General features: G+C 40.7%; 1 protein-coding gene across 3 annotated transcripts in view; it reads right to left on the reverse strand.

The window, feature by feature from the left end:
• Positions 1-22,554, reverse strand: part of NFATC1 (nuclear factor of activated T-cells 1) — a 157,247-nt gene that overhangs the window by 128,930 nt on the left and 5,763 nt on the right. For 2 of the 3 annotated variants that reach the window (XM_019524065.1, XM_019524085.1), the window contains exons 2-3: positions 13,830-14,931; positions 4,296-4,455 (exon numbers count right to left, since the gene is read on the reverse strand). In XM_019524065.1, coding sequence (XP_019379610.1) covers positions 4,296-4,455; positions 13,830-14,931 — 1,262 coding nt within the window. Of the gene's footprint in view, positions 1-4,295; positions 4,456-13,829; positions 14,932-22,157; positions 22,538-22,554 lie in introns of those variants that run through there. The other variant, XM_019524074.1, reaches the window with a different exon arrangement.

Genomic DNA, 22,554 nt, shown 5'->3' on the forward strand with positions numbered 1-22,554 from the left:
GTGGGTGAGGGGCCCCAGCATGGCTCGGGGGGTGGGGAGGGGACTGTGGGTTGGGCACTGTCAGGGCCAGGTGGGCATGGGTTGGGACAAGCCATCAATCTTGGCAAATGGGTCCCAGTACAAAAAAGGTTGAGAACCACTGTACTAGACTACTCACCTGCAGCTGAATGCAGCTACCTTTGGGTCAAATGCAACAGCCATTTTGTATAGCACCAACTCAACCATTTTTAGAATGAAAAATGGGAAATAGCTCCAAATGAAATCACCAGAGGAAGATTATAGGCTGTACAAATGGTGTGTCAAATTCATCACTGGTGTAACTAGAGCCAACTCACTCCAATTGCAGTTTGGCCAGAAATCTTTAGTGGATGTGCTTTCAAGTTTTGTATTTTGCCTATCACTTTAGGATCTAATTGTACCTCAAGAAACTGTAGGGTTAGTAACTTTGACCTCTGCAGACAGTGCAACATATTGCAGTGATTACTTGATTTTGGTTCTCAAATGGTGAGGGTCTCAGTTTTCAATCTAATCTGGCACCTCCAGCAGCACAATATACTTCCACAGGACTGACTCAGAGGGGAAAGTATCACCTATAGAATCATTATGACTAGTAATATATTCTACAAGCCAAGGTATAAAAACCCTTGCCAGCCATTACCTCATCAGCACCAACTCACCAGCAACTATAATTTGCCCATGTTCTGAAGTGTTTTTAGCTTGCTAGGTGTGTCAGCACAGCCCACTCTCAAAACATTTAGAAATCAAGAACACTGATAGCTTGGGGCTGCAATGGCAACCAAACACCCAAACAAGTAAAAAGGAAATGTGTAGGAGGGTAACACAGAAAGAAGGGGCTCCTGTTGCTGAGTGCCTCTAAATGCAGATTTGCATGCACAAAAATCCATCAATAAAGTAAATCTGGCAGTGGGGATGGGCACGGCTGAACTGAATGAAATTACTGGAGGCACAAAATCATGCTGGGTGAAATCCTACAGCAATCATCCCTGGTAAGCTGGAGGGTGCAGATGGGCTGGAAAGTGACTTGTACCCTCCAGGGTGGGGTCAGGGCTCAAATAACCTTTGGGCTATAGCCTCCTTGTGCTATTTGCATGGAGTTTTATTTGGCAGGGTGGTAATGGAATTAGGTAAATGCTCCCCTTCTTGACTCCTTGCCACTGTGTGTGCAAGACAATACAAAGGTGGAGACTCTCTGCATAGTATGATTTTGGAATAAAGTGAATGACATGTTGTGTATTAACACAGCCTTCGTTTCTAACACTAAGCTGCAATGTAAAGCTAACACAATGACTTCCTCTGCAGCAGGGATGAATTTCACCTGCCTTGAGGACCCAAGAGAAAGTTATCCTCAAGGCCTGCAGTTCCTGTCATACCCAGGAGAGGAGCCTGCCCTCCTGCCGTGCTCCCTTCTGGCAGACTGTTTACCTGAGGAGTCACTGGCTTCTCCCCGTACCTGTACTTTCCCACCTCCTTCAAGGGGAGCTATTGCTGTGATGAAAAAACTAATGACCATTAAGCAGGGAGGGGGAGGGAGGAAACAGAGGCAAATAATGTCTGGCTGGAGAACAGTAACCTACATGGCAGTTTGCCACAGCATTTAACCTTTTTTGCTGGGGAACTGTGCTACTTCCAAGGCTGCTTTCTCGTTCTACCTCCCCTCCCTGAACAAAGGGTGTTTGTGTTAGCATGTCTGGGAGACAGAAAAGGAGGGGAAGCTTCTTTGGACTTGAATGACTTGCTGGGGGTCTGAGCAAGCAGCACGAAGTTAATGCTCCCCTCATTTCTCCACTGATTTTGGGGTTTTTTCCACTGCATTTTCCCTTTAGGCAGGGGAATAAGTGTGAAACAAAAGCACCAAAATAAATGTGTTTAAACCAAAAGCACCAAAATAATCACCATTGAAACCTGCAACTGCTAGGACAAGAGAATAGGCTACATGGTGCAGAGAGGCAGTGGGGGCAGGGGCAGCAGATTTGTATGATGGGTTTGAATGGGGTAATACAATCACAAACACCAGACTCTATCAGAAGGAAGAACCCAAACCAAACCCTCATTCTTAGATGCACCGCATGGTTGTGAAGTTTCACACAAGGATGGGGACTCTGAACCTTGGACCAATGTCTGTATGTGGGGAGAGATAACAGACTAAACCAAAACAGAGACTGAAACTCAGAGTTTCAGATCTTCATTTCTCACTTCTGGCCTGTCCCAGGCTTATCAGAAATCACCCTCAGTGTCCTAATACAGCTATGAAAGTTCTCACTTCCCACTGGTAGGAGTTCTAGATGCTTTCTTCTTGTATATAATTTGTTCTTAAAAAAGCCCAAGGGCTATCTTTGTCAGAGAAGCAAAGTTAGTTTTTCTGAACAGCTAACTCTAACACTGTTTAGTCTAGGGGGAAAAAGTTACCTTTTGTTTTTCTGTTCGCTTTGGAGAGGTGGGGATTGGGATGTGAAGTTTAAATTCCCTGTTGCAGTAGAAAGGCTGTGAAATAGATTCATCTTTATCAAACTAAATTGGTCTGACTGAAATGGGTACATTTTTTTTTTAATTATTTCCTTTTCCTTCTTTGTCATCTTTCTTCCATCCAGTCTTCCTCCTCTGCTTTTCTCTTTCTGTTTCTCTTTCTTTTTCTCCTTTCCTTTCCTTTCCTTTCCTTTCCACCAACCTATCTATTCAGAGGTCGCATACTTCATTCCCTGCACACTGGTACAGGAGATGATAGGAAGAGTGCCTGGATGTCAATTAAGTGTTGGCAACATATTCATTTTTTCTGTAAAGTGAGCTGAACATTTTAAATGTCAAGTTGCCCACTGTAAATAGATGCTTCCTATTTACATTTTCTTGCATGAAAGCAGCTAACAGAGTATGTATTGATTGTCATCAAGTGTGCTGCCACAACGCTCACGTTCACAATGCCATTCACAAATGTTCTGCTAAAATCCTTAGTCTTTCAGCAGGTCTCCCTCATAATCCCATGTCACTGATGAGTTTTGGCAGAGAGAGACAAACCATGTTTGACTGCTGACACACTTTCAGAGTCTCTTCAGCTAGCTCGCTGGAATACAAAATATACATAGCATTCCCTGCCAAGTATCATCTTTCTTAAGGTTGCATCATTCCTTCAAGGAACAGGATTCCAGTCTGAATAATAGATTTGTTGGATAATCTATAAGTGATTTTAAAGCAATTACACAAATACATGCAATATTTGTATGCACAGCTTCTGTCTAGGTCAGAAACCGCCCAGCCATATAGCTGATCTTTGGATGCAAGGATGCTACCCCCTGAACAAGCACTTAGCTTAAAACAAATGTTATGGATCTGCACCCAACCCCTGGCCTTCTATAACCAGTCCTGCTGACTTTAGTGGGACTGATTGTGTGAGCAAATGGAACAGTCTATTATGCTTCAGGAATGGGATTCATTAGAGAAGGTTTCAAAACTTTTAAACTAGAGCGTTTAAATTCTGGAGAAGGAGAGTCATAGGATTCACTCATCTCCTAGCTAACACTTCTTACTGGAGAAAGTCCTGTAAATTGCCATTCTGTACAGCCAAATGGAACACAAATCTTCCTGCTCCTGTTCCTGCAACAAGTCCCATTAAAATGAATGAGATTAATCTCATTCAATTTGACACTATTAAATACAGAATATATAGAAATTAAAATGTTAGCAGGAACCCTTATATTAGATGTGGGTTTCAGATACATACTAGTGTCTAGAGAGGTAGAAGGATTACAACAGAACATATTTCAAATGCTTCTACACTTTCCCCTAATTTACTGAAGTTTTCATAATATGGGCTTACCTTTTCCCTATAACACACATTCAAATCTTCAAATGGATCCAGCCATGAGTAAGAACTAAATAAACTGAGGAATTTACCCTTCAGTGGGATTTGTATGTGTGTACTCTGACAGGTAAAATGGGCCCTCAATTTTTAGCTTCTAGCCAAATGTTTGTTGAGTTGGATGCTAGTGCACAGAAAAGATATGTATCTATTTGTAGCTGCTTCTTCATTTTGATGCAACTACAGCAACAAAAAGAAGGGAAAAGGAAAGTAAGAAAGAAAATATATATAGCTGCCTTATATTACTTGAACATTGATCTACAGATGTAAAGGCATATATATATATACACACACATATATACATATATGCTCATTTCTTTTTGGTCATTAAAGATCTCTTGGCCCTTTTTTTGCAAGAGTAGAGGGGTGCTAGCTACAGTGTGCCAGGATAAACAAGCCTTCCTGCCAATACAAATATTGATACCTGCACAATAGGATGTCCCCCAGCAGATGCCTTCACAGCCCCTCGACTTCCTTCCGTCTCATAATGAGCTCTGTGATGAGATTTCGGCTGCACTTCAATCCGAAGTTCATAAGGTCCTGAGTGAGATGGCAACTGCCAGTCAAGGGCAGGCAGGGATGGGCTATAATGGAATGGAAAGGATATTAAATATTAATCTCAAGTATACTATCACAAACCACAAGAATCTGGTACTATTACTTTAGAGACCATGTTTAGCAGTTCATCCTTCACCATCTTACATTTAAAATTTCATCAATATGGATAATGCCATGACATAAGTAATTTAAAAGGTAATGGTTATTTTATGAAGATTTATGGGTAAAGAATATTTGATGAGCCAGATGCTATCAGATTTGTAAACAAAATGGAAAAATTTTCTAAGCATGGTTTAAAAACATTTTAATGTATTGATCTTTGAATCTAAGGACAAAAGTGAAAGGAAAGATCTGGAAGAATTTTTAAAGAGTGTTTCTACTCTTAAAATTACCATTCAATTGGTACTATGGAAGCTCTGTATTTTATGTAATTCACTGCCTAGGCCAAATCTGCTTAGTTTACAGGACTTTTTTCCTCTAACTTTCAATCCTGAAAACTTCCACTGGATTCTCAAATGGAAGCTCCGTTCTTTCTGATCCATGTGTGACAAACAATAGTCTGAAAACCAAACTTAGTTTCAAATTCTCCTGATGATGATGCACAAGCCAGAACAGAATCCTACTCACTCCTTCTAGCCCTTATTGACTCGGGAATTATAAAAATATTAAAGACATACTACAGTCACTAAAACGAGCAGACCTGACAACTTACAAAGTGCCATTTTTACATAGCCACTTTCAGAGTAGAGCCACGCTTTAACATAATATGAAGTGAAAACATTAGTGAAGGGGTGATTCTTGAGAATTACATCACACCCATGAACCACAAGTGTCCTATAAAGAAGGCAAAAACTAATATCTGTCAGACTTTCTGTTATTCAGTGAATTGGAGGCCTTTGATATTAACTTAGCCCTCCAGCAGCCCTGACTAATTGGAAAAGAACATTTTTAAAAGAGAATCTTTCACACTATATTTTTTGGATATTAAACTACCTTAAGGAATTAAAACTATGAGGCTTTATGCATCTTTCTTAATTAAAAAAAAATCAGTTTCTTTTACAAAAATGTATCATCTTTGAAAGATTTGTGCCAATAGTTTTGTAACAGCATCAGAAAGAGCCCAGATTCCCTCAAAGCACTCTATGTGGCCTCCCCTTTTTTAAGACCAGACACTTTACCAAATTCTTAAAGAAATCATGAGTAGCACCACTGGGTCAGTAAAAAAAAAAAAAAAAAAAATGCACATATTAATTCTTTCTAAAATTAGGGCCTCAGCTTATATGTACACCATGGAAATATTTTTTTAAAAAATACTCATTCAGCACTTTGTTATCAGCACATGTGATGTGTATACAGGAGTAAGTGCATGAGCACACATGCAAACATAATTAGAAATGATGCTGGTAGTTCAAGTCTCAGTACCATTCCAAGCCCAGGCAGATCTTTGGGATAACATGGTTAAAGCCCATTAGTGTCTGTGCTCAGATATCACACAAGAGAGTTAAGTGGCAATCATCACATCTCACCCACTCCCGATCCTAAATGGAAGTAGGACTAGAACAAGCAGCAAGAAGTGGGATATGAGCAAGCATTTGTGAGAACTGTTGACACAATGGCCAGGTACAGACTTTTAGCAGTATAAGTGATCATAACCAGTCTATAGCCATAACAGAACAGAAGTTTGGCACATAAAACCTGTCCATACCTATAACAGAAAAGAAGTTCAGCACACACAGATTGGTTTAAAAATGGTAGAACCTGGTTTAAGATTTGTCCCCCTCCACCAAAGAGTGAATATATATTCTGTTTCCTACCAATCTAAACTAAGCCACTTACAGAAACTGCATAATTTAGATTGATTCTACCTTGGGCTTTTTGACTAGGTACAGATGTACCTGGCCAGTGTGTTTTAACCCCCTCTACTGCTGATCCACATGAAGAATAATAGATGACTTACTATTGGTATTACTTATAATGTTAGCTCAAGTGCCAGAGGTCTGTGTGGTGGATGTAAGGGTTACAACCATGCTGATTACCCATGTGAGTGTCAGCATGATGCAGCACGATGGAATTTCTGACAATTTAGAATCAGCATAATTTTATACTAAAAATATTAGTAACACAGAGAAATATAGTGTTCAAAAGTTATTACTTACTAATTGCCAGAATTAAGGAACTGTTAAGGTACCATTTACAAGCCTCGCCAACTAGCCAGCCAGCACCCCATATGGTGATGGAGGGCAGCACCACTTGCCCACTCTGCTCCTTGCCCTTAGGAAATCGTAGGGGGGAGGGGAGGTGATCCTCTTGAGACATTACGGCAGCAGAGCAGTTCATACTATGCACAGGGGCTACATGTCTATCTGGTTCTATAAAGGCAACAAAGTGCAGAGGGAATGAAGGGAAACAGGGCCCCTGATGCCCTTTCTCAGTATTATGCTCTCAAATAAGGGCCAAGCAATCCTCTTAGTTATCTAAAGTCAGCTGGCAAGTGTTTAAGGCTGCCATGGTATGTATATTGTGTATTAAATATATTTTTGTCAGAAACATTCCTGGAAAAGTTTCTGGAGAAACTCTGTTTGACTAATGATAAATGACAAGGAGCAGAGCAAAACAGCTGCATCTCTCCTGATGATCGGTGCATATATTTAATAATAAGTTTCTGCTTTTTTAAGTAAATTTGCATGTGATGGATTTTTTTCTTTACTCTGAAAATACAAAATCTATCAGATTAAAGCTTTTTAACCCCCTTCCCAGCAGTAGTCCAACCACAATCACTAATCTTTAAGTCCTCAAGGGGAAAAGAATTTTAAAAAAGACATTTAAACTGACTGGCAAAAACTGTATCTGTTCCTATTTTTAAAGAAGTTTCAAATTAATACCTGAAAATTTCAATATAATTAACTTAGAAAGTCACCGATTCATTGTATGCCATGGGTTATAAAAAATGATTTCCTGCTTAGCCTGCAATCTATCATTTAAAATCATTAATCTCTCTATAATAATTCTTGACCAATAATAAATTGACAATGAAGAGCAGTTTTCCTGATAAAGGAAGCAGCGTGATGCATTTAACAGTGTCATGGGCTGTGGCTGTCAGACCTATTTCCTATTTTAGGTTATCTTCATCATGCACTTAATTTCCTGCAGCATAACATAGTTAAAAGGGGGGGAAAAAGTTGCCGAGCAAATGTTTTAGTGTTACAGTATAAATCTGGGTATTGAAAATTACTCCCTATCAATTTGAGAGGGCTCAGCAAGGCAACTTGCAGATACTAAACACTGCAGTGAAAAAGAAATATTGGGAAAGAATCTTGACTGGTATAGATTAACATAGTTAAATGGATTTCAATTTATACCACATCAGCCAAGATTTGAGCCCATTGCTTTTCAAGAATGAAAGTTTTCTCCTGGGTCACAATGAATCCAGCTGTGCTACTTTTAAAATCTAGCTAAATGTGGTTGTTTCAACTCAGTTCACAAACTTGGGATTCATTTTTTTAAAAACTGGATTAGCACAGCTCAGCCCTACATAAATCAGGCCACAAGACTGATGAATAATGACTTATTTCACATACACCAGAAATTTCACATCCTTAAATCAATACAGATCAGCCAGGCTGACAGACCTCGGCCTTTAAGAGAAATGATATTAAGCAATAGATTATATTATCAACTTCAAAAAGTGTAAGACCTTGGGTAAAATCCTCATGTGCTCCAAAAGGTTTCAAAACCTAAGCCCCATTTTCAGTAGTCCATGACACATTTTGCAACCCAAACTTTGTGGCTTTTGAATAAAACTTAGACCCTTAAAATCAGTAAATGTGACCCATATCTTTTTTTTTTAAATAGCCCTTAAGTAACCTGGCTATATTTAAGGGTTTGGGAACCACATGGCTGATTTTATATAAGGTCTAATTTGTATCTTGCTCCTTGGAGGTAAGTGTAAATCAAGAGTAGTCCACACAGTCAATTATTTTACAACAGTTTGAAAATACTGCATTGGTGAATCAGGCTATATGTGTGCTCCTGCTCCTAAAAAATGCCAGAAAAATCAAAGGTATAATGAAAAATCTGATACCTTATGGCCTTTTCTTATTGCTATCTCAGTAATGGGGCCGTGCATTGTGCATACAGGGTCTAACAATATCCTCTGTTCAAGTAAAACTGTTTGGGCTGACTCAATAATAGCCCAGTTGCCCACAGGCATGGAACACAACTGAGAAGTGTGGCATTATGGCTATTCTGCAATGAGGTACCTGGAAAATTAAACAAAGTTACAGTAGCCTCAGAGTTGTTCTTGATTATATCAGCCACCAGATTTGTCCCTGTACAATCCCAGAAGATGGGAATGCAAATTGGTCTTGTTATATTAACCACCTTTCCCCCCATTTAGGCCCCCAAATGCAGAAATGAAGGAAGTAGGAACTGAACTAAGATGAGTAAATTTAGGGCCCAATTCCACAAACACCTATGGCTTTGAGTAACTTTGCTCACATGAGTGTTTCCACTGAGCTCACTGAGACTACCCATGTGAGTAACATTTCTTGGTTTCCTCAGCATATAAAATGCCAAGCCTTTAAGTTGAAAAGTCTTGATATAAATTAAAAACACTGTTTTTTTTTACTTTGTATTCAAACGCTTGTTTAATTTTATCCCAGACATGCAGTTGGTCCAATGAAAGATATCACCCACAAAAACTCTTGCCTCTTATACCTAACTCCTAATTTTATAGTAGTTTTTAGAAATATCTCTGAAATCATGCTAAGAAAATGTGCCTTCTTTCTTAATTCAGTTATTTAAATTGGACAGTTTGTCAAGCAAGATTTAAGCTGTTGATAATGTATTAAAAATAAAAAATATCTGATTAACATCTCATCGCTATGCTAAAGAACTTATATTTATTCTGGAAACAGTAGTTCAGCTTTTGGCTGTAGTGTAAATGGAAGACTGTTATTTTTAATGAGATACACAATAGATGGTCTGACTGCTAGTGGCCATTAAAGATCTTGTGGCACTTTTTGTAGGGGGAATGAAAAGAGGGATGATCCAGTGGTTTATTAGGAGATCAGAGGTTAGCATCCTGCTCTACCAAGGGTTTTTCATTCTTACTTTGATCATGTCATGTAGGGTTTATCTATACTAAGGCAGAAGTTCAGTTCCCCACATCTATAAAAGAGTGATGAATAGAACTTCCTTACCTCAGAAAAATGGTGTGAGAATAAATACATGAAATCTGTTGAAGTGTTTGTAGGTTATCGTAACTGAAATCATATAAGCACCCAAGATAGAAAGTCAGTACTAAGGTCTGGTTAGATTCCAGGTTGTATGCCTAGCTATAATGGGCTTGCCCAGGAGAACTGTTATTATTTAATGTTTTTATTAGAGTAGGGCTCAAAATCAAGATAAGGCTCTGTTACGTGAAAGCATGGTCTCTTCCTTGAAGTGCTTGGAAACTGAGAAATCAATGCATTGTGTATTTCCCTACAAATGTATTTGACTAATTTGTATCATTTTCTATTTGACAGAGCTGAATTGTAGCTATAAGTTGTTAAAACTCGTGCAGTTTTCCATGTTAGAGGTAGCTGCATTTCATGGATATGTGAAGCAAGTGACTCCTGTATATAGTTTACAAAGTCCTTTCAAATGTTTCATGATCAATGGTGAAATATAAGTGTAAATTATTTTTATGCTCAGGGGCACTGAGGTCCTAAAACCCAAGCTTCAGAATATGACTTGTATAGGCACAATTAGTTTTTTATTGATTTTAAGGCAAGAACTTGGAAAGCACAAGACATGTTTCATGGAAAACTACAGCATAGTTAAGAATCTTAAGGCCTTTATTGCATCTCTCACTGCTCTGAATTTAATACTGCACTGTCCTAAAAACTAAACCATCAAAAACAAAAACAAAGATCATTAATAAAGATCTCACAAGAGACTTTGAGTACATTCAAAAACAAGGAGGGGATAAAGAGGTCGGTTTTACTGAGATATCCCCCTAGAGTAGTCCTCAGGAATACTATGTTAACCCAACAAGATCAAATACCTTAGCAAATATAACGGATAGTTGCTACTGGTCTTGAAAATACTTTGCCAGGGAATAAAATGCATAGCTGCAGGTCTTGCAGAAACACAGAGACTGTGTGTACCCACTCCTGTAGGTCATTGCTGAGCATAGCTTATCATCTCTTATGGAACAGCTTTGCTGTCTGATCCTTATAGAATAGGTCTTTGGCCCTGTTTTCTCTGACTCCTCCAAGTACAAGTCTGTATGATAGTGCTTCCTATTCTCTTCTCTAGGCAAAGCAAATCCACCTGACTTTTACATGGATTACAAAGGGGAGGCTAAGGGAGCCAACTCCTGTGATTTTATCACTAATTTACCACTTCCTGGAATCTCGATTATGACAGATTCTTAGCCTTCTTTGACATGGGGAAAAGAATTCTAACTTTCATGGTCTTGGAGAGAAGAGTAGCATACTAGTTCAAAACAAAACATGAAGAAATCTAATCTAAAATGTGGCACTTTTTTAAAGATAGCTCATGATATTGAAGAGAATTTGTGGACCCTGACTTGGTTTTTTTTTAACTGTTGGGGTTGGAGAATGTAGGCTAAAAAATCTAATCTTGAATTCATGGAACAACACCAAAACAGGCAATGCCACCATTGTCTAGAGCAGCAGAATCAAGCAAGTGCCTCCCTAGGAATTGGAGTGGCATGTGGGTCGATAACAGGTATCCTTCTGTTGCCCTAGACCTTCACTAGGGTTCTAACCTCAGCAGACTCAGTCAGATTTCACCTGCCATGGTATCAGTGGCGGGATTTGGTTTTGCCCTGTGATCTACAGTGGCCATGCAGAGCTGTAAAGATTTCAACAGGTGTCTGTGTGAGCATTAAAGTTTTTGTCGGTAGGAATTGGAGTCTAAAAGGCCAGTGCTGTTCAAATTCAGGTCTATGGCTGTTCTGTCATTAAGCCCCAGATTGGGATCTAATTCTGATTTGTCCCAATCCTGCAATGCTCACACATGTTGGAAACTGGAGCTGTAATTAGTAGATATTTTAGATTTTAAAAGACTGCAGGATTAGGAAAATCTCAGCTGTAGATGGAATTCTGTACTTTTCTCTATTCTCTAGTTTGCTCATAGGTAAACCCTATGATAAGCTAGACTAGTTTTAATGTGAGTGAAACAAGGTCACGAACATTTGAAACTATTCAAAATATCACTAAGGACCTCTACTACTGGCATGTAGTCTGGGGCAGAAAAAAACAAACTAAATAAAATTAGAAGTTCAGAGAAGTAAAGAAAAAAAAGAGTGATTTTCTGAGTCATGCCTTCTTTTTATGAAAATTTTAACATATACTCAGGAAGAGATAGAGGAGGTAATCAAATGTGGTTATCTAAAAATCATTATGACAGGGTGGATTTTGGAATCTTAATTGTTTGTTGAAACCTAACCCTAAAATCCTAGCAATTGAAATAGAACAGATGTGTAAAATAACAGGAAAAAATCCAGATCTGTTGTGACAAATTCTTATCCAGTTTTTTGGAAAGATTTAAAACAACATCATTTCTGTTGCGTAGTCTGTGATCCTGTTGACGTCTGTGTTCAATTACCCATCTCTCTTTCATATACATAAAATGTGAGATATTTTTTGTGAAAGGAAACGTGGTCAGTGTATTTGATTGGTGAAATAACTTAAAATCACATTTCTACAGTAGCTTCCAGCTGCCCCAGAGCACAAGTTAATGAGATCACATGGAAACATATTGTGAACCAGGAAACATATTTTATACAAGACCAAAACAGTGGAAAAAATGTTAAATACACAGCATGCTGAGGCTCAGTTTTTGCACATTTCACCTTTTTTGTTTATTTTAGCACATTGGAATGTTGGGTGCATTCTGCCTGCATATAATAACATGTAACAGGGTGGCGCTCTGTAACTGAAAGATAAAAGAGAATGTTGGTCAATTGTCATATTGTTCCCCTTGAAATCTGGTGTATGCGTGTGTTTTGAATTTTCTGCTTTTGCAATGAATTTAGATTAGTTTACACCTTTGGAGGGATAACACAAAAGGCTTTTTAAATATGCAAGAGGGCCCTAACGGATTTATCCGGTGCTATACAAACTGAGAGCTCAGTCCTGCAAGGTATAGAGTGCTCATTTCCCAGCAACTTTAGTGAAGTGGAGAGTATTTAGCATCATTAAGCAATTGGTCACCACTGTGCAGGATCAGGTTCCTAAAGGGAACTCAGACAGATGCTTTTGGTCATTCTAGAATTATACAAACCCAAGAAAGGAGGACCAGGGCTGGGTGTGAAATTGAAAAGGCACAATACTTTTTCCTATGGTAGATGTCACAATTTGTTTAGTGACTTTTGAAGACAGCCAGCACTACAAAGAAGTAACCTTGAAAAAAAGTGGGGGAGAGGAGAATGTAGGGAAAGGCATTTCCCCTACTTATCTACCATTTGGCTTCACATTTAAAGAGTGTCAATTCATTTAATCAAAGCACATAGCCAGTCAGACCTGCAAATTCACTGACTTTTATGATAAGAACTAGAAATCATAGACTAGTATTTGGACTTTCTGAAAGATTTTTTTCTAGGAGCATTTAAGAAATAAACGCTATACCTAAGGATGTATTACATTCACTTAAAAATTCTGACAGCATAGGCTTTTCCTATGCTGACAACTAGTGTCACTACATGATAAAAAAAGTGACAGGATATATGTCATGTGTTATTAGTATCCAATGACGTTTTTGTTAATTGACAAAACATTGTTGAAAATCCACCATCAGACATGCAGCAAAGGAAGACTGCTGACTAGTTTTCAGATAAAGTGAGTGAAATATAAGAGTAGAATACTGTATAAAATAACAAAAATTATTTTATGTTTTTATACACTGCGCAAAAGGCTTTAGCCAAAAAGACTCTGTCAGAGCTCCATTAGCAGGCATCCCAGTAAGACATGTAATTGTTTTATGGGGAAAACATGAACATGCTTAATTAATTACTAAAGCCACAGGTTTCACAGCACCCTATTGTCCTGCTGACTGACAGGTCCAGGTTTCTGAATGCACCTGTATTCATGGTCTCTCTATTTCCAGGAATAGGATTCAGTCTCCCAGGAATAGAACAATGTGTTGCAAGTTGCAACTCCCAGGACCATTGATTCCAAGTATTACATTGTTACTGATAAAGGTTTTATCTAGGGTCACACCATACATTAAAGATGCAGTGTTATGGAAGTGCAAAGTAGAGCAATTAAATGGTTCATGTGGGAAGGGGAGAGATTTGGTTGGAAAAGGAAAGGTAGACAAGAAAAGGAGAAAAAGTACACATAAGGGCATTATTAATTTTTTTTCCTGTAGTATCAGGAAACCGTACCTCATGTAGGATGCAGGAGTCAGAGACTTTGGTTTGACCCATGGATATGTGTGCTGTGGCACAGAAAGGTACTGGTCACAGAAGTTTCCTTTCCTGATGTGCTGAAACCCAGAAAACTCTTCTGGTGACAAGTCAGCAGTTGGTGATATGGTCCCAGGATCCTCACCAGTTGGTTCAGTCTTGAGTGTCATGGATGGGGTATGATCTATTGCAGTCTTCCTAGACTTAATAGGAATCCCATCATTCATGTCTATCGTACTGTCAGTGGTAAGGGCATTGATAGCTGCAACTATAGCAGAACTGGTGTACTGGTTAGTGTTTCCCAGCCATGTGTCATCAGTTACACTAACCCGAGGAGAATTCTGAGGAGAGGGTGTTGGAGAGTGGTGTGGTGAGTAGGAGGTCTGTCTACCATTTAGACTATATTTTCTTTTATTACAAGGAGATGGTGGTCTGGAGTTGCGAGTACTTAACCAGTTTTCCTCAGTAATGCTTGTTCTGGGAGATGTAGATGGAGAATGTCTTGGTGAATTAAGTAAAGTGCAGGCCACCATACTGCGCTGATATCCTTCCTCAGTGTCAGTGGTCTTAGGAGACACACATGGTGACTGCCATGGGGATGTCTGCGGTGAAGTATATGGATAAGAATAATTGGATTCATAGGAGGAAGCTTCAGAATTGCAGCTTCTGGAAGACAAGCTACTTGCTGGACTCAGGCAAGATGGGTCTCTATAAGCCTCGATGTTTGGTAAGTTCAAAGTAGCAGTAGAAGGTGATCTTTTAGCATTTGGGATAGCTTCCTCAACCTCAGCATCATGGAAAAACTGGTTGTTGTTATGGTGCAGTCCCAGATAAGAAGTTATCTCAATTCTAGGGCTTTCTAATGCTGGAGCTCCATTAGGTCTGACATTTGGAGACAGATAATATTCAGAGGCCACACTGTCAATATGTCCTCCATATCCAGAAGGATGATTTGTTGATGGGACAATTGAAATGACTGGATTGGTTGTCTGAAGGCCATGACATGGAGCTGACAATGAGGAATGTGCCACATTTAGAGGCAAACCTGCATTTACATTTGGAGTTGCATAATTATAGTGTTCTGGAAAAAAAAAGAGAATGACATGAGGTGTTGCACATAGATACAATCTCAGTCACCTACTGATTCTTAGTGAAGTAGGATACTATAATCCCACAAACGCACTGTCATTACTTAACATTACATAGCACAGGCATGCAAAGTAGGTTAGGTGCTGGAAACTGGTGCTTCCTAAAGTATAAGTACTCTGGTGGCATGAAGCAAAACATCCTTGGTGAAACTGAATTTATCTCCAAGACACTCCTTTGAACAGCTCCCTTTCTTAAATGTAAGTCTTAAAAGCAGAATTCAGTCTTCAAGCCACAAAACTACTGTTCAGAGACTGGTCACTCAGGCAGAAGCTTGCAATGACTACATGTGAACTATAGACCCAAGAGAGGAAATAAACAAATGTTGGGTGGGAGGGGGACAAGGGAAGGGAAGAGGGAAATAAAGTAGGGGGCATCTAATGTAAAGAACATGATCAAATACATTCTGCTGAAATCACATACAGGTGAAATTTTCACCATGGTTAAGTTCCCACTGGTTCTACTTTACAACTAGTTTTGGAATACAAAAACCCTCTTATACCACTCCAGTTTCTGGGTCCGCTTATCCTCTAGTCAAACCCGCACCTGGAAAAGGATTCATATGGAGTTCTTAATACTTTGTGCTCCCAGAATTCAACTAAAATAATATTTGTTATTTTATACAACCTTTTAAGCACAGCCAGTGTTCTCCTGATCTATACTTTATCTATTTGACGACATTACTAAGATATATTTGGAAGTGTTGGTTCAGCAACACAGCTAATGCAGGAAAACTAGGCAGGATCTTAGATCATGTTACCACATGGGCTACACTGCTTGGTCACTGAATGACTGTAGGTGAGTTTCAGTACATTGCACTATAAAGGGCCAGATAGGGTTTGCTCTTGCAAGGACGCTTTGTGAGATGTGTGGGAAAGTGTGAGGGAGATACAGTGTAGGGAGCCCCACTCACATACTTACTGTCTGTCTGTGCAAAAGCCAGTACAGATACCTGCAGTACTGCTCCCTGTTAGCATCAGAGTTGAGGGGGGAGCCTTCTTTAAACAAACCAGCAAAGATGGCTGGCCATGTCAAGTGATGCCCAGTTCATGCACATACAGGGTGGCACAGTAGGTATCCTTCTTCAGTACCTTTCAGAGGTCTGAAGAAGGAGCTCTGGATCCTCATCTTATCCAGTCCAGTGTCCTAACAGCACAACCTGACCCTAAATTGAGAAAAGAAACAGATCCTCTAATTTTGGTTAGTCCTGTTTTTAAAGAATATTTCCCCATGTTATTTTTAACATGCATTTTCATTGCAAGGTCCTTTTAAGAATATTGTCATAGTAGAGGTAACTTTTTTCATTCCTGAACAATAACAATAAACAAGCTAGTCTTCCCTACAACAGGAGTCCTTCCTTATACAGTGTTTGTTTCTTTCTCTCCCAAGAGGCAAACCCTCTAGGCAGTGACCCAGGCTTACCATGAAGGCAGAGATCCGGAAAAGCTTTGTTAATTACCATGACTGCTATTCCCAACATGATCCAATCCTCTGCAGTCCTGAATATGCAAATGAGCTGCTGAGCTTGTTGCACCAGGACACTTGCTGCCACTATTTTTATTGTTTAATCAGCTCTACCCAATTTGATGCCATTATCCAGCTACACAGCAGTCAGACTTCTTAATGTCAATGATTCAAAAAGAGGTATATTTCCATAAAATTAATATATGTTGCCTGTTCTGTATAGTAATTCTGTGATGTTCAAGCTGATTTATATCTTGTCAGGCAGTATTAATGTGTTCAACAGCTATTTGAATCGCTTTGTACTTAGCCTTAGGAAACTGGCTATTTACCAAGAAAGATTCATTAAATTACACTAGAGTATGCTACAAATGAAACAAAACTATTCAAAACATATTCTAGCTTGATACTTTAATCACACCCTAGGAAGGTAGGCAGTAGCAGCTAAGTTATAAAGAAAATAAGGCAGCTGCTTTGAAAAAAAATTAACTTGACCACAATGTTACCTCTTACAAAGTTTTTGCATTGTCTTTCTTCCTAACAGCACAGCCTTAATAAAGCCCAGTATTTTTGTAACAATCTTGCTATCTTATGTTACAGCAGGGCATAGCAGATGATTGTCTTGATTGGGGACAAGAAGACACATGTTCTCTGATAGCAGGAAGCTGTGCAACCTTGACCCCTTTACCATTGCGCGCCTTTGCTTTCTCTCCTAGCCTCTGACTGCCTTCTCTCTTTAGAATATATATGGATTCATTTCTTCGTATGTATGTGTTTGTATAATTTCTAACACTGTGAGGTCTTGGCCTCAATTTGGGCCTCTGGAAATATTCATATTAGGGAAAAAAATAGGACTCAGGTATATTAAGTCTTGGTCACATGTATACATGGAACAAGATCTGTGTTGCATGTATATCATTGGGAACCCAAACAGACTGATCAGCTTAATAGGCACAGTTTAATAGGGTTTGTAGTCACCATTTTGTTTACATATTTTCCAATATCAAAGTAGCCAAATGGTGGCATTTAAATAAGACATACTATATTATAGTGGTGACATTAGTGAGAATGCTCCATAAAATACACCATTTTAGGGATCCAGCCATCACAAATTTCTGTGAAGTGAAGGTTGGTGCATAAGACTAAATTAGTTAGTATTTTTAAAACAAAAATTTAAAACCATTTTAAAAAGTCTTAATACCTTCCTTTTTTTCAAGTGACTCCTAAGCCTGCATAGCTAAATTTCCCCCCCCCCCCCCCAAATCTGGATTTGAACCTGTGGAGTGAATTAACAAAAAGGATATCGACAGTTTTAAAGGGGCACTAGAAATTAGCTCAGCAGCCTTCAAAGTAAGAACCCAACTAGATGAGCTGCAGAGGACCCACAAATCCCTTTGACCTAAATGGAGCTTGAAGCACCTGGCATTTCATCAGATTATGTTAGCACATACAGGAGAGGTTGTTTGGATCATCTTTCCACTTAGTGCAACAAGACTACAGCAGGGCTAGAGCTCAAGGCAGCACTAGAAGAGGGCTTAGTTTCTGAACACACTCAGTGATAACCCATAACTCCTTTTCTGCCTGGGGAAACAGTTTCCCTGCTAGGTCTCCACTAGATATGCCTCTGTGTCCAAATACAAAACCAAAAACAAGTGGCCACATCATTACATGTGCCACTCCAGCCCTTCAAGAATCATCTTGCCCAGCACTGATAGAATAGCTCTGATGGACACCACACAGCCGGCGCTAGTCTGTTACTTATTCCCATTCCTCAATGAGTCTCCTGCAGGCAAAGAAAGATTAAACTCTACAGAACATTTAAGTTAGCTGCCAGTCTGGCAATGATCTCTAAACTGACAGCTTTTTTTGTACCCATGTAAAATGCTCCTGAAATTAAGTGGGCTTTAACAACCACTCATGCAAAGTTCATTGTAGGATTAGGAGCTTGAACTGCATGCTTCTTAGGCAGGGATCTATTTTTATTTGTGTGGAAAGCACCGTGCATTTCAGAGTGCTATGAAATGTAGCAGGGTATTAGGGTGAAAAGCAGTGCATGGTAGTCTGCTAGAGACCTCCAGCACAGATCCCATACAGCATATGAGAAGAGGGCTAGGGACCGGTCCACTGCAGCAGCTCAGCACCACAAATACTTCAAATGAACCACCACATTTGATACAGTGGTTCTCAGCCATTCTGGACTTGAGGCACCCCTCTCTGAACTCGAGATACCCCTCTAAAACTTTTGTAAATTGAGTGACGCCCAATTTCATAAATTAATGTATATGTTAAAGTGCCTACTTCCTTGCAGAGGGGCTGGACAGTGGGAGTGGACAATCCACCAGGCAGGGAAAAGCCTGAACCTGTGCTTATCTCCTCATACGTCCCTCCCTTATGTCCTCACACCAGGAGACACTCTTTAAAGGATCTGGCAGCACTCCTGTTTGAGAATCACTCTCTAATACTTGCAACAAAGTATTTACCCTACTTAATCTGTAAAAAATACACATTTTAAAAAAAGAAAAAAAAAATAGTACACATTTACAAAAAAATGCACTGTACAGGTACCTGATACATATGTATTACAATAGCTTCTCTTAGTATTTGCCCACTTTTTATTTTAGAAATAGGAAAAAAATGCTTCCAAAAATACATGTAATTATCATAAATGAAAACACCTTCTTCAAGCATCTTCAAAAAGTATGAACACCAAATCTGAAAGCAAATCCTGCCATGTAAATAAGAACAAGAACTGGGAACAGGGTCATGTCATTAGAGTGTAAATTAAAAATGACTAATGAAAATGCAAAAGCCAAGTGTTCTAAATGATTAACCGGACCTCCCTCCCCCCATATTTACACAGGTTATTAATTTATACCAATATGTTGACATTTATTATACTTTGCATGAGTAAGAATAAGGCAGCTATAAATAAAATGTCAAACTACAATCCTGCAAGCTGATCTCCGCAGGTGTATCTCTGTGCCCATGTGGAGACTCACTGACTTCACAGCTCCACAAAGGCACAGATCAGTTTACAAGCCCGAAGCCTATGTTGGCATTGATATTCAAGGACTCAGAATTACCAAACATGCTACCAGGAACATTTACATGGTATATTTTAAATTTGAGACAAATAGAGATCTCCATTAGGTGAGTGCAAATCTGCAGTAACTCCAATCATGTCAGTGGGAGTTACCTTCAACAGTATTACAGAGATTGGAAATTGGACCCTTACTTTTTTGCAACCATGTTTGACCATATTACTTTTCATCATGTGGTAACTTGGAAATTTCCAACTTTCTCCTCTGATTAAAGTTTTAATCCTTTAGAGCATTAAGGGGGTTGATCTTCCCAGCTGCTGAGCACCCTTTTTTTTGTTTTAATAGGGTGTTAAGTACCTGCAGTTCACATAGGCCTGGAGGTGAGCTTTGAACAACTCAGGGTCCTTCTATTTAGGAGCTTAAAGTCCAGTTTTCAAAGCTGTCTGAATGAAGTGAGTAACTTATTGGAAGTCAATGGAATATGGGTCCCTGATTTCATTTGGCCTTTTTGATAACCTTGGCCAGAGATGCCAAATTTCTGGCACCCACAACTGAATTTTTTAAATCTAAAACCCTTACAGCTGCATATTCAAAAAACATTGCTATGAACACAAGCATTTGGATGTCATGAGGTCCCTTGAGAAGAACGCAATGGGTAATCATGAAATTCAGACAAATGCTTCACTTTGAGAGTTTGCAATAATCAGGTACAAACGTGGGCTCCTACTTCATTGTAGTCAGAAGCGTGAATTAGAGCTTTATAGTAAAGTGTAGGGAAACAGAGTAGTAATTCCAAAAATCCACCATGGGGCCTGCTGTGTTTGGGTTTTCCTCACCATGGGGAAAAATGGGTAAGTCGCATTCACCCAGTGAAGTCTTTTCTTCACAGACCAATTGCAGTTTCAGCCATAGTTCAAGGATGGTTACTATTACATGCAGACTACACCAGAGTGATGGCTCAGCATCCCCATACTGTATCATGGTGTCCCAACTGGATTACCTAAAAGATACCTGCCTAGAGATGAGTCCCAAATAAAACAAGAGAGCAGGCAACCCCTAACTTCTGTGTGTGTGTGGGGAGGGGGGGGAGGGGAAGGAGATGGTATAAATCCAAGACCTGAATAAGATTTTACCACTTGTTCTTTCTCTTTCACAGGCCTGACCCACATCCTAGATACATGCATGCACCTTTAGAACCCGCGTGAGATCTGGGTGGTTTTTTTTTCTGTGAAAAAATATCTATTCACTAAGAAAAAAAAGTGGTTTGGAAAGGGCAGCAGTGATCAAACCTATTCCTGTCATTGGCTTGACTGGCAAATGTTCTCAGTGGTGGCAGATAGCAGAACAAGGAGCAATGGTCTCAAGCTGCCACAAGGGAAGTTTAGGTCAGATATGAGGAGAAACTTTCTCCCTAGGAAGATAAGCACTGAAATGGGTTACCCAGAGGGGTGGTGGAATATCCACCCTTGGAGGTTTTTAAGACCCACTAGATAAAGCCTTGCGGGGATGAGGGATCTGTTTTGTAGCCGTGTTGGTCTGAGACAAAGAGGAATACAAAACTCTAAAACTCTTGGTTCAGAGGTGATACCTTTTATTAGACGGACTAGAAAATAGCAAAACAATTATTTTTCTTTGCAAAGATGTTTTTGTTGTTGCTATTTTCTAGTGGGCCTAATAAAAGGTAGCGCCTCTGAACCAAGAATTTTAGAGTTTTGTCTTCCTCTTTGACTGGGATGATGTATTTGAGGATGGTCCTGCTTTAAACAGGGCCTCAGATGACCACCTGAGACCCCTCCCAACCTTTTTTTTGCTGGGATTCAATGATTCAGTGAAATGAGCACGGCTGCAAAATAAAATGGAAAAGCTCAGAAAAGTCCTAACAGGGCCTGGCACCGTACTCCAAGCAAGACACTGTCATTTCTTTCCTTTTCTGTGTGGAACCGGCTTTGCCCCTTGCCAGCACTTCACTGGAGAAGGAGTGAGGTGGCTAAGGAGGCTTGAGAAACAATTGCACCCCTGGCCAAAGGAAAGGTTGCCGTTGTCAGGACAGCAGACCCCACACAGCATGTTGTGTGGGGGCCAGAGAAAAGGTTCACTGCCGGTGGAGCCTCACTACAGACAGACGCTGGTTTTTGCCCTTCCTGCCAGCCCTGCAGTGCCTCCTGGGTGTAGGGGGAGCTCCCCCAGAGGGCCACCCTCTGTCCAATCCTAGGAAGTGAGGGTTGTGAGGGCCCTCAGGAAGCCACCTAGTCCAGCCCCCTGCTCCAAGCAGGACCATCCCCAACTACATCACCCCAGCCCAGGCTTTGTCTAGCCGGGTCTTAAAAACCTCCAAGGATGGAGACACCATCACCCCTCCCGGCAGCCTGTTGCAGGGCTTTCCCACCCTCCTAGTCAGAAGAAATCCGTCTCATAGTCAACCTGAGCTCCCCTGTAACCCCCTCCCGGTTCCGGCGTCCCCTTCCCCCTCCCCTGAAGGAGGCGGCAGAGAGGAGCATCCCTCTGGTGGGGGAGTGACTCCCCAGGGCCCCTCTGCCGCAGCCCCGGCGCTGGGGAGGGCCAAGAGGGCCACACGCAGCAGCCGGCCCCCCGGGGCTCCAGAAATAACCGGGCTGGCTCGACTCGCACGGTGGAGGGGGCGGACGAGACCTGCACCCACCTCTGCCCCCGCCGCACTCGTCGCTCTGCGTGAACTCGAAGAGGAAATCGAAGTCAAACTCCTGCTCCTGCCCCGCGCCGCTCATGGCTCGGCCCCGGCCCCGGCACCTGTTGCCCAGCGGCTGCAGCGCGCCCGGCCCCGGCTCCCCGCGCCCGGGGCTGCTCCTGCTGCTGGAGCAGCGGCTGCAGACGGGCTGTAACGTGAGCTCGGCGCTGCCGCCGCCCCCTCCCGCCTCTCGCGCCCTGCCGGTGTTTCCGGGTTTCTAGCACGCAGCCCCGCCGCTCGCCAGTTCCTGCTCTGAAAATAACCCGGGCGAGGGGGAGCTGCGGGGCGAGGCGGAGACCGGAGCCCAGAGCCCGCCTCAGGGGGCTCAGGCGGGTGCTCTGCCGCGTGCCGG

Source organism: Gavialis gangeticus, unplaced genomic scaffold (assembly GCF_001723915.1).
Source record: "Gavialis gangeticus isolate Ggan-Ray unplaced genomic scaffold, GavGan_comp1, whole genome shotgun sequence".
Taxonomy (NCBI): Eukaryota; Metazoa; Chordata; order Crocodylia; family Gavialidae; genus Gavialis; species Gavialis gangeticus.